This window comes from Mustelus asterias, chromosome 7 (genome assembly GCF_964213995.1).
Source record: "Mustelus asterias chromosome 7, sMusAst1.hap1.1, whole genome shotgun sequence".
In the NCBI taxonomy this organism is placed as follows: Eukaryota; Metazoa; Chordata; class Chondrichthyes; order Carcharhiniformes; family Triakidae; genus Mustelus; species Mustelus asterias.
The window spans coordinates 107598826-107613473 of record NC_135807.1 but is presented as its reverse complement, the minus strand read 5'-3'; the positions used below and the strand labels follow the sequence as shown (position 1 = coordinate 107613473).

The 14648-nt window shown below is 42.9% G+C and overlaps 1 protein-coding gene across 12 annotated transcripts in view; it reads left to right on the top strand.

Moving 5' to 3' along the window:
- Positions 1-14648, top strand: part of oxr1a (oxidation resistance 1a) — an 894274-nt gene that overhangs the window by 784795 nt on the left and 94831 nt on the right. For 10 of the 12 annotated variants that reach the window (XM_078216656.1, XM_078216650.1, XM_078216651.1 and 7 more), the window contains 2 exons: positions 12586-12666; positions 13736-13861. In XM_078216656.1, the coding sequence (XP_078072782.1) occupies positions 12586-12666; positions 13736-13861 (207 nt within the window). The remainder of the gene's footprint in view (positions 1-12585; positions 12667-13735; positions 13862-14648) is intronic. The other 2 variants (XM_078216653.1, XM_078216655.1) reach the window with 1 other exon arrangement.

Genomic DNA, 14648 nt, shown 5'->3' with positions numbered 1-14648 from the left:
ATGGGCTGAAAAATGGCAAATGGAATTTAACGCAGACAAGTGTGAGATATTGCACATTGGAAGGACAAACCAAAGAAGAACGTACAGGGTAAATGGTAGGACTCTGAAGAGTGCAGTTGAACAGAGGGATCTGGGAATACAGGTACAGAATTCCCTAAAAGTGACGTCACAGGTGGATAGGGTCGTAAAGAGTGCCTTTGGTACATTGGCCTTTATAAATCGGAGTATCGAGTATAAAAGTTGGAGTGTTATGGTAAGGTTATATAAGCACAGTAAGAAGTCTCACAACACCAGGTTAAAGTCCAACAGGTTTATTTGGTAGCAAATACCATAAGCTTTCGGAGCGTGCTGCTCCTTCGTCAGATGGAGTGGACTCTGACGGAGACCACTCCATCTGACGAAGGAGCAGCACGCTCCGAAAGCTTATGGTATTTGCTACCAAATAAACCTGTTGGACTTTAACCTGGTGTTGTGAGACTTCTTACTGTGCTTACCCCAGTCCAACGCCGGCATCTCCACATCAAGGTTATATAAGGCATTGGTGAGGCCGAATTTGGAGTATTGTGTACAGTTTTGGTCACCTAGTTACAGGAAGGATGTAAATAAGGTTGAAAGAGTGCAGAGAAGGTTCACAAGGATGTTGCCGGGACTTGAGAAGCTGAGTTACAGAGAGAGATTGAATAGGTTGGGACTTTATTCCCTGGAGCGTAGAAGATTGAGGGGAGATTTGATAGAGGTGTATAAGATTTTGATGGGTATAGATAGAGTGAATGCAAGCAGGCTTTTTCCGCTGAGGCTAGGGGAGAAAAAACCAGAGGGCATGGGTTAAGGGTGAAAGGAGAAAAGTTTAAAGGGAATATTAGGGGGGGCTTCTTCACGCAGAGAGTGGTGGGAGTGTGGAATGAGCTGCCAGATAAAGTGGTAAATGCTTTTAACATTTAACTTTTAACATTTAAGAAAAACTTGGACGGGTTCATGGATGAGAGGGATGTGGAGGGATATGGTCCAAGTGCAGGTCAGTGGGACTAGGCAAAAAATGGTTCGGCACAGACAAGAAAGGCCAAAAGGCCTGTTTCTGAGCTGTAATTTTCTATGGTTCTATCCTTTCCCATCCATGTACTTACCCAAATGCTTTTTAAATGTTGCTCTTGAACCTGCTTCAACCATTTTCTCTAGCAGCATACCACATACATACCTCTGCATGAAGAAGATGCCCATCAGGTCCCTTTTAAATCTTTCCCCTCTCACCTTAAACATATGCTTCCTAGTTTTCAATTTGCCTACCCTGGGAAAAAGACTTGTGTGTGTTCATCCTATGTATGCCCCTCTTGATTTTATACATTCTCCTACTTTCCACGGAATAAAGCCCGAGCCTGGTCAACCTCTCCCTATAACTCAGGCCCATTAGTCCTGGCAACATCCTCATAAATCTTCTTTGCACTCTTTCCAGTTTATCAATGTCTTTCCTATAACAGGGTGACCAAAACTGTACATAATACTCCAAGTGCAGCTCACCAAAGACTTATAGAACTGTAACATAATGTCCCAACTCCTCCACTCAGTGCCCTGACTGATGAAGGCCAGTTTGCTAAACACCTTCTGTACCACTCTGTCCACCTGTGATGCCACTTTCAATGAACTATGTACTTGTATTCTTAGGTCCCTTTGTTCCTCAACACTCCCCAGGGCCCTATTAATCATTATACAAGTCCTACCTTGCTTTGACTTTCCAAAATGCAATACTCACACTTATCTATATTGCAATCTATTTGCCAATGCTTGACCCACTTCCCTAACTGATCAAAATCCCCCTGTAATTTTTGATAACCTTCTTTGCTATCAATTGCCTCCTAATTTAGTATCATCCGCAAACTTTTTAACCATGCCTTATACATTCATAGCCAAATCATTTCCATAAATAACGAATAACAAGGGTCACGACAATGACTCCTGAGGCACACCACTCGTCACAGGCTTCCAGTCCAAGAAGCAACCTTCGACCATCACCCTCTGCTTCCTACCATTCAGCCAATTTTGAATCCAATTAGTTAACTTTCCCTGGGTCCCATGTGACCTAACCTTCCAGACTAGACTGCCATGCGGGACCTTGTCAAAAGCCTTCCTAAAGTCCATATAAACAACATCTACTACCCTACCCTCATCCACCCTTTTGGTTACCAGAGGATAACCCAGATAAGATCCAGGGTGAGTTATCTAAATGGATACAAAATTGGCTTCTTGACCGAATCCAGAGGGTGGTTGTAGAGAATTGTTTTTCAAACTGGAAGCCTGTGATCAGTGGTGTGCCTCAGGGATCAGTGCTGGGTCCACTGTTATTTGTCATTTATATTAATGATTTGGATGAGAATATAGGAGGCATGGTTAGTAAGTTTGCAAATGACACCAAGATTGGTGGCATAGTGGACAGTGAAGAAGGTTATCTCCAATTGCAACGGGATCTTTATCAATTGGGCCAGTGGGCTGACGAATGGCAGATGGAGTTTAATTTAGACAAATGCGAGGTGATGCATTTTGGTAGATTGAACCAGGGCAGGACTTGCTCAGTTAATGGTCGGGTGTTGGGGAGAGTTACAGAACAAAGAGATCTAGGGGTACATGTTCATAACTCTTTGAAAGTGGAGTCACAGGTGGACAGAGTGAAGAAGGCATTCGGCATGCTTGGTTTCATCGGTCAGAACATTGAATACAGGAGTTGGAATGTCTTGTTGAAGTTGTACAAGACATTGATAAAGCCACACTTGGGATACTGTGTGCAATTCTGGTCACCCTATTATAGAGATTAAACTAGAAAGAGTGCAGAAATGATTTACTAGGATGCAACCGGGACTTGATGGTTTGAGTTCTAAGGAGAGGCTGGATAGACTGGGACTTTTTTCTCTGGAGCATAGGAGGCTGAGGGGTGATCTTATAGAGGTCTATAAAATAATGAGGGGCACATATCAGCTAAATAGTCAATATCTTTTCCCAAAGGTAGAGGAGTCTAAAACTAAAGGGCATAGGTTTAAGGTGAGAGGGGCAATTTTGTCTCACAAACGATGGTGAGTGTCTGGAACAAGCTGCCAGCGGTAGTAGTAGAGGCGGGTACAATTTTGTCTTTTGAAAAGCATTTAGACGGTTACATGGGTACGATGGGTATAGAGGGATATGGGCCAAATGCGGGCAATTGGGATTAACTTAGGGGTTTTTTTAAAAAAAAGGGCAGCATGGACAAGTTGGGCCAAAGGGCCTGTTTCCATGCTGTAAACTTCTATGACTCTATAAGACCAAGGGATGGAGGGAGAGGATATTGCTAGGGTGTTAAATGAATATTTCACATCTGTCTTCACCCATGAGAATGAGGAGGTAGTTATAGAATCGGGGAGAGAGACTGAGAGGCGCTCGAGAAAATTATCATAGAGAGTAACAAGGCTATACTGGATCTAGTTCTGGGAAATGAGCCCGGTCAGGCCGTCAAGGTTTCGGTAGGGGAACATATGGCAAATAGTGACCACAACTCTGTTAATTTTAGGATAGTAATGGACAAGGACGAGTGTTGTCCTAAGGGTAGGGTGCTAAATTGGGGGAAGACTAACTATAGCCGGATTAGGCAGGAATTGGTGGCCGTTGATTGGGAGGGGCTGTTCGGGGGTAAGTCCACGTCTGGCATGTGGGAGTCTTTTAAGGAACAGTTGATAAGGCTGCAGGACAGGCGTGTGCCTATAAAAGGGAAGGATAGGAAAGGTAGGATTCGAGAGCCGTGGATAACCAGGGAAATTGAGGATCTGATCAAAAAGAAAAGACAGGTGTACGTTAAGTCCAGGCAACTGAAAACAGATGCAGCTCTGGGGAGTTAGAAGGGCAAAAAGAGGTCACGAAATGTTCTTGGCAGATAGGATTAAGGAGAATCCTAAGGCATTTTATTCACCTGTTAGGAACAAAAGAGTTGTCAGGGAAAAAGTCGGACCTCTCGGGGACAAAGGAGGGGAATTATGCTTAGAACCCAGGGGAATAGGGGAGATCCTAAATGAATACTTTGTATCGGTATTCACAAAGGAGAGGGACTTGTTAACTGGGAGTGTCTCAGAGGGAGTTGTTGACCCATTAGAGAGAATCTCCATTACAAGGGAGGAAGTATTAGGTTTTTTAGGTAACATTAAAACTGACAAATCCCCAGGGCCTGATGGCATCTATCCTAGACTGCTCAGGGAGACGAGAGTTGTAATTGCTGGGCCTCTGATGGAAATCTTTGTCTCTTGATTGGACACAGGTGAGGTACCTGAGGATTGGAGGATAGCGAATGTGGTACCGTTATTTAAGAAGGGTAGCAGGGATAACCCGGGTAATTATAGGCTCGTGAGCTTGATGTCCATGGTAGGGAAGTTGTTGGAGAGGATTCTTAAAGACAGAATGTAGGCGCATTTAGAATCATAGAATTGCAGTGCAGTGCAGGAAGAGGCCATTCGGCCCATCGAGTCTGCACCAACCACAATCCCACCCAGGCCCTATCCACATATCCCGACATATTTACCCACTAACCCCTCTAACCTATGCATCCCGGGACACTAAGGGGCAATTTCGAATGGCCAATCAACTGAGCCCGCACATCTTTGGATTGAGGGAGGAAACCGGAGCACCCGGAGGAAACCCACGCAGACACAGGGAGAATGTGCAAACTCCACACATACAGCGACCCGAGCGGGATTTGAACCCAGGTCCCTGGAGCTGTGTAGCAGCAGTGCTAACCACTGTGCTACTGTGCCGCCGGAACGATCTCATTCATGACACAGCATGGTTTTGTAAGAGGGAGGTCGTGCCTTACAAATTTGGTGGACTTTTTTGAGGAAGTGACAAAATCAGGTCAAATGGGATGAAGGAGTACAATATAAAGGGAAAGACTCTTAGTACTGTAGAGGATCAGAAGGACCTTGGGGTCCGGATCCATAGGACTCTAAAATCGGCCCCGCAGGTGGAGGAGGTGGTTGAGGAGGCGTATGGTGTGCTGGCCTTTATCAATCGAGGGATTGAGTTTAGGAGTCCGGGGATAATGATGCAGCTATATAAGACCCTCGTCAGACCCCACTTGGAGTACTGTGCTCAGTTCTGGTCACCTCATTACAGGAAGGATGTGGAAAAGATTGAAAGGGTGCAGAGGCGATTTACAAGAATGTTGCCTGGATTGAGTGGCATGCCTTATGAGGATAGGCTGAGGGAGCTCGGTCTTTTCTCCTTGGAGAGACGTAGGATGAGAGGAGACCTAATAGAGGTATATAAGATGTTGAGAGGCATAGATCGGGTGGACTCTCGGAGGCTTTTTTCCAGGGTGGAAATGGCTGCTACGAGAGGACACAGGTTTAAGGTGCTGGGGGGTAGGTACAGGGGAGATGTTAGGGGGAAGTTTTTCACAGAGGGTGGTGGGCGAGTGGAATCGGCTGCCGTCAGTGGTGGTGGAGGCAAACTCAATAGGGTCTTTTAAGAGACTCCTGGATGAGTACATGGGACTTAATAGGATGGAGGGTTATAAGTAGGCCTGAAAGGTAGGGATATGTTCGGCACAACTTGTGGGGCCGAAGGGCCTGTTTTATTCTGTAGTTTTCTATGTTTCTATTACCCTGGCAGTTATGATGTGGAGATGCCAGCGTTAGTCTGGGGTAAGCACAGTAAGAAGCTTCACAACACCAGGTTAAAGTCCAACAGGTTTATTTGATAGCACAAGCTTTCGGAGCACTGCCCCTGAAGGGGCAAACCATGGTAAGTCTCTTCACATGCTCTCAGTTCATGCTAGCTGCTGCTACTCCAGTTATGTTTTGAGTCCTATGAGCAGCAAATGTGGGAGAGAAACAGACTGTGATTGTGTGAGCAGGCCCCTGCATACATCTTCAATATCACCGACCCACCTTACCAGCATTTTCACCACTCGATCCAAAGGCTATGTGGAATCTCTTTGTGGCACGCAGGCAGGTCCAAGTTGGACAAACCAGTGCTGATATAACCTTGAGGAGCTTCTCCAGCAGAGACCAAGGGTGTAATGAATGAACGGCAACACCATGACTGACTTCCTTTATGTTAGGTATTCCCATTGACTTCAGTTGCACTGAGAGTCCTTGATACCACACTCAGTTATGCAGCCTTGTCGTTCAAGCTGAGTCACTCTCATCTCACTTCTGGAATTCAACTTTGTCCATGTTTGTGCCAAGGTTGTTATGAGGTCATGAGTTGAGTGCCCTCACAGAACACATTGCTGTTACAAGTACTATCAATGACACCATCTTTCACTTTTCTGATGATTGGTAATAGACTGGCAAATGGCTGGATTAGATTTGTCCTGCTTTCTGTGGGCAGATCATATCTGGGTGATTTCTTCCATGTTGTTGGGTTGATGTCAGTGTTGTGGCTGCACTGCAACAACTTGGCTAGGTCTGAAGCACTCCCCTTCAGTACTGCTGCTGTATGTTTTCTCGGCTTTGTTGCCTCCAGTGCCTTCAGCTGTTTATTGACATCACATGAAGTGCATCAAATTAGCTGAAATGGATTTCTGTGTTGTTGGGGACCTCGGCAGGAAGCTGAGATTGATCATCCTCTCAACACTTTTGGCTGAAGGTTATTGCAGATACTTCAGCTTTGTCTTGTGTATTGACATTCTGAACTGTAATATCACTGAGAATGGGGATGTTTGAAGAGATTTTTTAAAAACCTTCTGCCTTTACTGGGTCCGTTTACCTCTATTGCCTCCCTATTTATGTACCCATCAGATGTCTCTTAAATGTTGCTAATGTGCCTGCTTCCACCACCTCCGGCAACGCGTTTCACTCTGCGTGAAAAATTTCCCCCGCACATCTCTCTCACTCTTTCCCCCCTCTTACCTTGAACCTGTGTCCCCTTGTAATTAACAATGTAGAGGAGCACTTGAGCTGAGGGAGGACTGTGGATGGTAATCAACAGGAAGTTTCCTTGTTCATGTTTTATTTGAAGGGTCAAAACTTATGGAGTTTGGAGTCAAATGTTGTGGACTCTGTGAGTGACTCTGTCACAAATGTGCTTGCGATCTCTAATGAGACTGTCTTGCAGTGATACAGGACTTAGCCTGGGATGGAGGAGCCTGGGACATTGGCTGTAAGATATGATTTGGTAATTATGGTCATGTCAGGCTTGGCTAGTCTGTGGGACAGCTCTTCTGATTGTGGCAAAAATCCCCAGAAGCTAGTGAGGAGGATTTTGCCAGGTCAACTAGGCAGGGTGGCACAGTGGTTAGCACTGCTGCCTCACAGTGTAGGGACCCAAGTTCAATTCCGGCCTTGGGTCGCGGCCTGTGTTGACACGTTCTCCCCGTGTCTGCGTGGGTTTCCTCCGGTGCTCCGGTTTCCTCCCACACTCCAAAGATGTGCAGGTTAGTTTAATTAGCCATGCTAAATTGACCCTAGTGCAGGGGGATTAACAGCGTTACGTGAATAGGGCCTGGGTGGGATTGTGGTCAGTACAGACTCGATGGGCCAATTGGCCTCCTTCTGTACTGTAGGGATTCTATGATCAGTGCCTGGGCCAATGTTGGTTAGTTTTATTCTTCAGCTTTTTTGTAGCCATTTGATATAACTGAGTGGCTTTACTAGGTCATTTCACGGAATTGCAGAATCACACAGAATCAAGAGGTCCTTCGACCCATTGCGTCTGCACCAACGTGAGAACCGCCGAACCTGCCTGCCTAAAGTTAAAAGTTAAAGCTCATTTATTAGTTACAAGTAAGGCTTACATTAACGCTGCAATGAAATTACTGTGAAATTACCCTGGTCGCCACACTACGGTGCTTGTTCGGGTCAATGCACCTAACCAGCACGTCTTTCAGACTGGGAGGAAAATGGAGCACATGGAGGAAACCCACGCAGACACGGCAAGAACGTGCAAACTCCACACAGACAGTGACCCAAGCCAGGAATCGAACCCGGGCCCCTTACATTGTGAGGTAGCAGTACTAACCACTGGTCCATTGCCTTGAATTGTATGATGTGTCAAATGCTGATCCAGATACTTTTTAAAGGATGTGAGGCAATTTGCCTCTTCCACCATCCCAGGCAGCTCATTCCAGACTGTCATCACACTGGGTAAAAAGAGTTTTTCCTTGCATACCCCCTAAACCTCCTGTCCCTCACCTTGAATTTGTATCCCCTCATGACAGACCCTTCAACTAAAACAACTGTTCCCTATCTACCCTTTCCATGCCCCTCATAATCTTGTACACCTTGATCAGGTCACCCAGCAGTCTAATCTGCCCCAACGAAAACAACCCAAGCCTAAACAACATCCTGGTGAATCTCCTCTGCACCCCTCCAGTGCAATCACATCCATCCTACAATGTAGGAATCCAGAACTGCACAACACAGTACTCCAGCTGTGGCTTCACCAAAGTTCTATACAACCCCAACATGACCTCCCTGCTAATCTATGCCTCGATAAAAGCAAGTATCCCCATATGCCTTTTTCACCACCCCACTAACATGCCCTTCTACCTTCAGAGATCTATGGACAAACACATTAAGGTCTCTTTGTCCCACAGAACTTCCTAGTTCATTGAAAACTTCTTTGTCAAATTACTCTTTCTAAAGTGTGTCACCTCACTTTTCAGGGTTATCTGCCTATTTGACCATTCCGTCTATATCTCCCTGTTGCCCAGAAGGCAGTTAAGAATTAACCACATTGCTGTGGGTCTAAAGCCACATGCAGGCCAGATTTGAGACAGTGTCAAGAGCACAGATTTCCTTTCCCTGAAGGACATTTGTGAACCAGATGGGTTTTTATGACAGTCCAGTAGTTTCATGATCATCATTGCCAAAACAACGCCTTAATGGGATTTGCATTAATCAATGTCTACAAATCACGCATCCAATAATGGTATTGTTATGCTGCCATCAAGGATTGATTAGATTAGATCCTCTTGCTTGAACCTGGAGGGTAGCAGTTTAAATCGAAAGTATCCAGTCAAACAGGTAGACTTTACTATCATCCCTGTGGCAGACATCCATCTGGTAAGATGATGGTTTGTGCTGTCGTGGTAAACTCTGTTAAGCATTCGAGAGAGCGTCCGACCTGTTGGGCAGAGCGTCCGACCTGTGTAAGAAGCATGTAGATTGGCCAAGAAAAATAATAGGTCTGAAAATTGGGAGCAGTTTAGAATTCAGCAAAGAACCACCAAGGAATTGATTAAGATGGGGAAAATAGAGTAAGTATGTAAACTTGCAGGGAACATAAAGACTGACACTAAGAGTTTCTATAGATATGTGAAGAGAAAGAGGTTGGTGAAGACAAATGTAGGTACCCTGCAGACAGAAACGGGGAATGTATAATAGGGCGCAAAGAAATGGCCGAGCAACTGAATACATACTTTGGTTCTGTCTTCACAAAAGAGGACACAAATCAGATGCCAGAAATGTTGAAGAATGCAAGATTTAGTTCAAGGGAAGAACTGAGGGAGATCAATATTAGTAGAGAAATGGTGCTGGGAAAATTGATGGTATTGAAGGCGGATAAATCCCCAGGGCCTGATGATCTGCATCCCAGATTACTTAAGGAAGTGGCTCTAGAATTAGTGGAAGCATTGGTGATCGTCTTCCAGGATTCTATAGACTCTGAAACAGTTCCTGCAGATTGGAGGGTAGCTAATGTTATTCCAATATTCAAAAAGGGAGGAAGAGAGAAAACGGGGAATTATAGCTTCAGTAGTGGGGAAAATTCTCGACTATTATCAAAGACATTATAGCAGAACATTTAGAAAACCATGGCAGCATCAGATAGAGTCAACATGGATTTATGAAGAGGATCATGCTTGACAAATCTGTTGAAATTCTTTGAAGATGGAACTAGTAGAGTTGACAAGGGGGAACCAGTAGATGCGGTATATTTGGACTTTCAGAAAGCGTTTGACAAAGTCCCACACAAGAAATTATCATGCATGATTAAAGCGCATGAGATTGGAAGAAGTGAATAGAGATGGATAGAAAATTGGTTGGCAGAGAGGAAACGGAGACTAGGAATTAATGGGTGCTTTTCAAATTGGCGGGCAGTAACAAGTGGGGTGCCACAGGATCAGTGCTGGGACCCTATCTATTCACAATATATATTAATGATTTGGATGAGGAAACAAAATGTAACATCTCAAAGTTTGCAGATGATACCAAGTTGGGTGGGAGGGTGAACTTTGACGCGGATGCAGAGATCCTTCAGAATGATCTGGACAGGTTGGGTGAGTGGGCAAATCAATGGCAGATGCAGTATAATTTGGATAAATGTGAGAGATTATTCACTTTGGAAACAAAAACAAGAAGGCAGATTACTACCTGAATGGCTGTAAGTTGGGAGAGGAGAGTGTGCAGCGGGACCTGGGCGTCCCTGTGCACCAGTCACTGAAGGTAAGCATGCAGGTGCAGCAGGCGGTAAATAAAGCAGATGGCATGTTGGCCTTCGTTGCAGGAGGTTTTGAGTACAGGAGCAGGGATGTGTTGTTGCAATTATACAGGGCCTTGGTGAGGCCACACCTAGAGTATTGTGTGCAGTTTTGGTCTCCTTTTCTGAGGAAGGATGTTCTTGCTCTCAAGGGAGTGCAGCGAAGGTTTACCAGGCTGATTCCGGGGATGGAGAGACTGATGTATGAGGAGAGATTGACTAGGTTAGGATTGTTATTGCTGGAGTTCAGACGAATGAGGGGGGATTTCATAGAGACTTATAAAATTCTAACAGGACTAGACAGGATAGATGCAGGGAGGATATTCCCGATGGTGTGGGAGTCCAGAACCAGGAGTCATAGCCTGAGGATTCAGGGTAGACCATTTGGGACAGAGGTGAAGAGACATTTCTTCACCCAAAGAGTGGTGAACCTGTGGAATTCATTACCACAAGAAGTAGTTGATGCCAAAACATTGAATGTATTCAAGAGGTGGCTGGATATAGCATTTGGGGCAAATGGGATCAAAGGAAATAGGGGGAAAGCAGGATTAGGCTGTTGAGTTGGATGATCAGCCATGATCGTAATAAATGGCAGAGCAGGTTCGAAGGGCCAAATGGCCTCCTCCTGCTCCTATCTTCCATGTTTCTATGCATCATCTTCTGTGGCTCAGTTACCCCCTCTGGCATGGTAACTTTGTTGAGGATTAGCCCAAATAATACAGTGAGTACCAAAGTAAAATTTTTTATTAACCTGCTAACAAGGAGAACAGACACAATGAACAGTGAATTTCACTATGATGTTCTGTTCATTCAGAAAATTCAGTAGTTATAGTTCACCGTATCTTGCTTTTTGGAATTTTGTTATTGAAAAAGGTCTTATTTTCATCCTGTGGCCAAGGCTGAAAACAGTGTTTATGGAACTAACACACTGTTTAGATTTAGTCGCTTACCCTGAGTACATAAGCGTGGCCTCACTGAAGGCCGTGTTTGGCTAATAATCATTTTCTATTACTCAAACAGAGTTGTTCGTCATAACTTAATTTCCACAATTGTTGCAACTTAATTTTTCCATACCAGCATCTGCAGTTTTTAACTGCTTTTAACTCGAGTTTCATTATATTGCTTTATTTGAAGTGAGCACCCTTAATCTTACAGAACAAAGTGAATTAAATATTTGGCCATAGCTGGAATTACAACTTAATTTCCAAAACCTCTGCCACATATGTTGCAGTGAAAGACAGTGGTCTGAGATGATGCACTATTCACTCGCCTCTTTTATCTGGCTCCTTTTCTCAGCCTTCTCAGCTTTTTCTTCTGTTTGCCTTTTTCAACACCCTTCAAAACAGTCAGCCTCCAGAGCTCGCATCTGTCAGTAAATGCCTCAGTTGTTAGTGTCAATATCTGCTATCTTCATATCTCGCTTGCAAGTGTCCTGGTCGTGGAGTTGTGACCACTGAGTCACTAAGTTAATCTTGCTCAAGATTCATGCAGCTGGATTGTTTGATGAATTGAACTGGAAAGAGCAAGAGCTACAAATTGATTTTGGTGCTCTGAGTTTGAAATACAGCAGCAATGCAAAGTAGAAAAAGAGCTTATCTCTTCACTGAGTAGTGAACATTAACTTTGTGTTTGTTAAGTTGCTACATTTGTTCAATTTCTGGCACTAACGTGTTTCGCCTTTTGGAGTTCTAGCATAGTAAGTTTCCACAAATCAATTAAATAAAAACTAATCTATGTAAAAGTAATCCTACGTACATTTGTTATTTCAGACAGATAACATATATATATATATATAATATATATATCATATATATATTATATATATATGTGTGTGTGTGTGTTTTCTGAACAGCTCTGCAGATAAATGTGCATTGTTCCTCAGACAGCGCAGTTATAATTACAGAATTGATGTAAGCAAATTGCTATATTCTGGTTTTAAAAAACTGGTAGTTTGCAAGTATTTCATTACTCAAACATTTTGACTTGATTATTTATGATTTCAGGTATCATGTGTGTTGTTATCTGTCTTGAAGCTGATCCATTCTGTTCTGTTTAATCTTTGTTTAATTTTGTATTCCTGTTTCCTGTCCTTCTTCACCTCCTGTATCTTACTTTTAAATTTTAGTCGAATTATTTTCTTCCTGTCTCTGTATTCAGGTAGTATCAGTGACTGAGTACCATCGCAGGATCGATGCTCTTAATGCTGAAGAACTGCGCAAGCTTTGCAGACGTCTAAAGGTGCCCCATCTGTAGTTAACCCCACTATATATTTGCCAAAGAGCTAGAGCAGATGTGGCTGTGTGTACCCCAGATTTTTCTCAGTGGCAAATACACCTGCATTGTGTTTGCCTCAGCAGCAACACTATCAAAGTCCCGCAGAAAATTCCTTATTTTGAATAAAGTTGTGGTGCAGTGGTGTGTAATAGTTAGTTAAATGAAGCATATTGCATGAAGGGGAGTTAATTATGGCATGGGGGAAAATTAGGAATTTTCTGCCCTCCATATCACAGTAAGTTTCTCTCAAACTGCAGTCATTATCACATGATCTTTGTGACGAGTAGTTTCTGTGTAATTTGGTTTATTTGATGTGGAGGCAAGTTTTGCTGAGAATGAGTTGAATGAATTCTGTGATGATTGTGCCTGAATGTAGTGTATTTTCTATAAATTCTCTCCAATTGCCTGCATTCTTAACTTTTGTGATAGACTTCAGTAGTAACACTCTGTTCTTAAATTATGCATTCCAACATGCCAGTGGCAGCACTGACCTGCATTGTACATTGATCAAGGGCAGTGATGTGAAAATAACAATGCAAAATTTAATTTAAGACAGAGGGAAAATTAATAAAGAGGAAATGATCATCTTTAAATGTTAAACCCATATATTTTTATTTGGTCACCTTTTATACACTGCAGTGAGATAATGTAGAGATTTCTTTAATTAGAAATTTAACTGTCGTTTTACAAATTCCTGACTCATAGTTGCTCTTCTTCCTCGTACTGTACAGTTAATGACAAATTTTTGCCAAAGACTACTTAAATTTGCCTTGAAAAATTGAAGATGCCTTATTTTGTCATTATTTCCACTTTTTTTGAACAAGCAAAAATATAGGAACTGGGCTTTTGAGTTTTAATTTTAAAAATACAGTGCTATATTTGAGAAGCAAAGCCAAGAATATTGAGATTGACCATTAATTGTAATGTGGACACAATATCTGTTGTGCAAGGTCATACGTACACTTACCATTTTTCAGTTCAAGGTAATGACTAAAGATGGGGCTGTGGTTCTTAATGCTATCCCTGATTTTAGATAACGACACAGGAAGAAACCAGTATGAGGCAAAATACAACCACAAAGCCTGACTTGGAGCTTGAAACATTTCGGCCAAACCTGAGTGAAAAAAGTGACCTGCTCCAAATGGATCAGATTGAAAAGGTAATTAAATCATAGACAGTAAGATAAAAATGTCAAGAAGTACCTCACAAGCATTTTATAACTGCAAGTTGTTGTTGAAACCTCTATTTAATTTGGGAATCAAAACCTGGAAAAGGTGATGCAATAGATTTTTGTTTCAAAATCTTCTACAGGAACAGTTTAGAGTTTGCTAGTGTAATTTATTACTCAGCCTGGGCAAGTTTGAAAGTGGAAAAGCTGCGTGATTGAGCAGCTGGATGTGGGTAGTGATCCTCCTGTTCTCCCGCCTTCCTCCGATCGTATCCCAGGGGGCTTGGCGGTGATCTTTCTACAGAAAATAGACAGGCTTCAATTTTCCAAGTTGTTTGACTATTTTTATTGGAATCTGTTTATTTCCAAATCCATTTTGTTTAGTACTGAATAAATTAAAGTTTTGGCCAAATTACACCAGAAATATCTAACCCACTACAAGCATCCCATATATGATGATGCAAGTCACTAAGAATATGCTGACAAGTACAATTGCCAGAAAAGGTTTGGCACACTCATCAAAAGTTGGGTTATAGCCTTTCATTGTGTTTTCAATGCACAGAAAAGGCAAAAAATAAAAGTTAGACTCGGATAAACTTGAAAATATTGAATGGAGGATTACTTCATCAAGATGGATACAAAAATTGGCCCCCAGTTCATGGTAATAGAGGCTATCAATGTTGACTGAAACAAATGTGAATAGGCCATTAACCATAAACTAACTGCTCCGAATGATTTATAAAAATAATTGTAAACTAATGCTATCAAACGTGTAAAA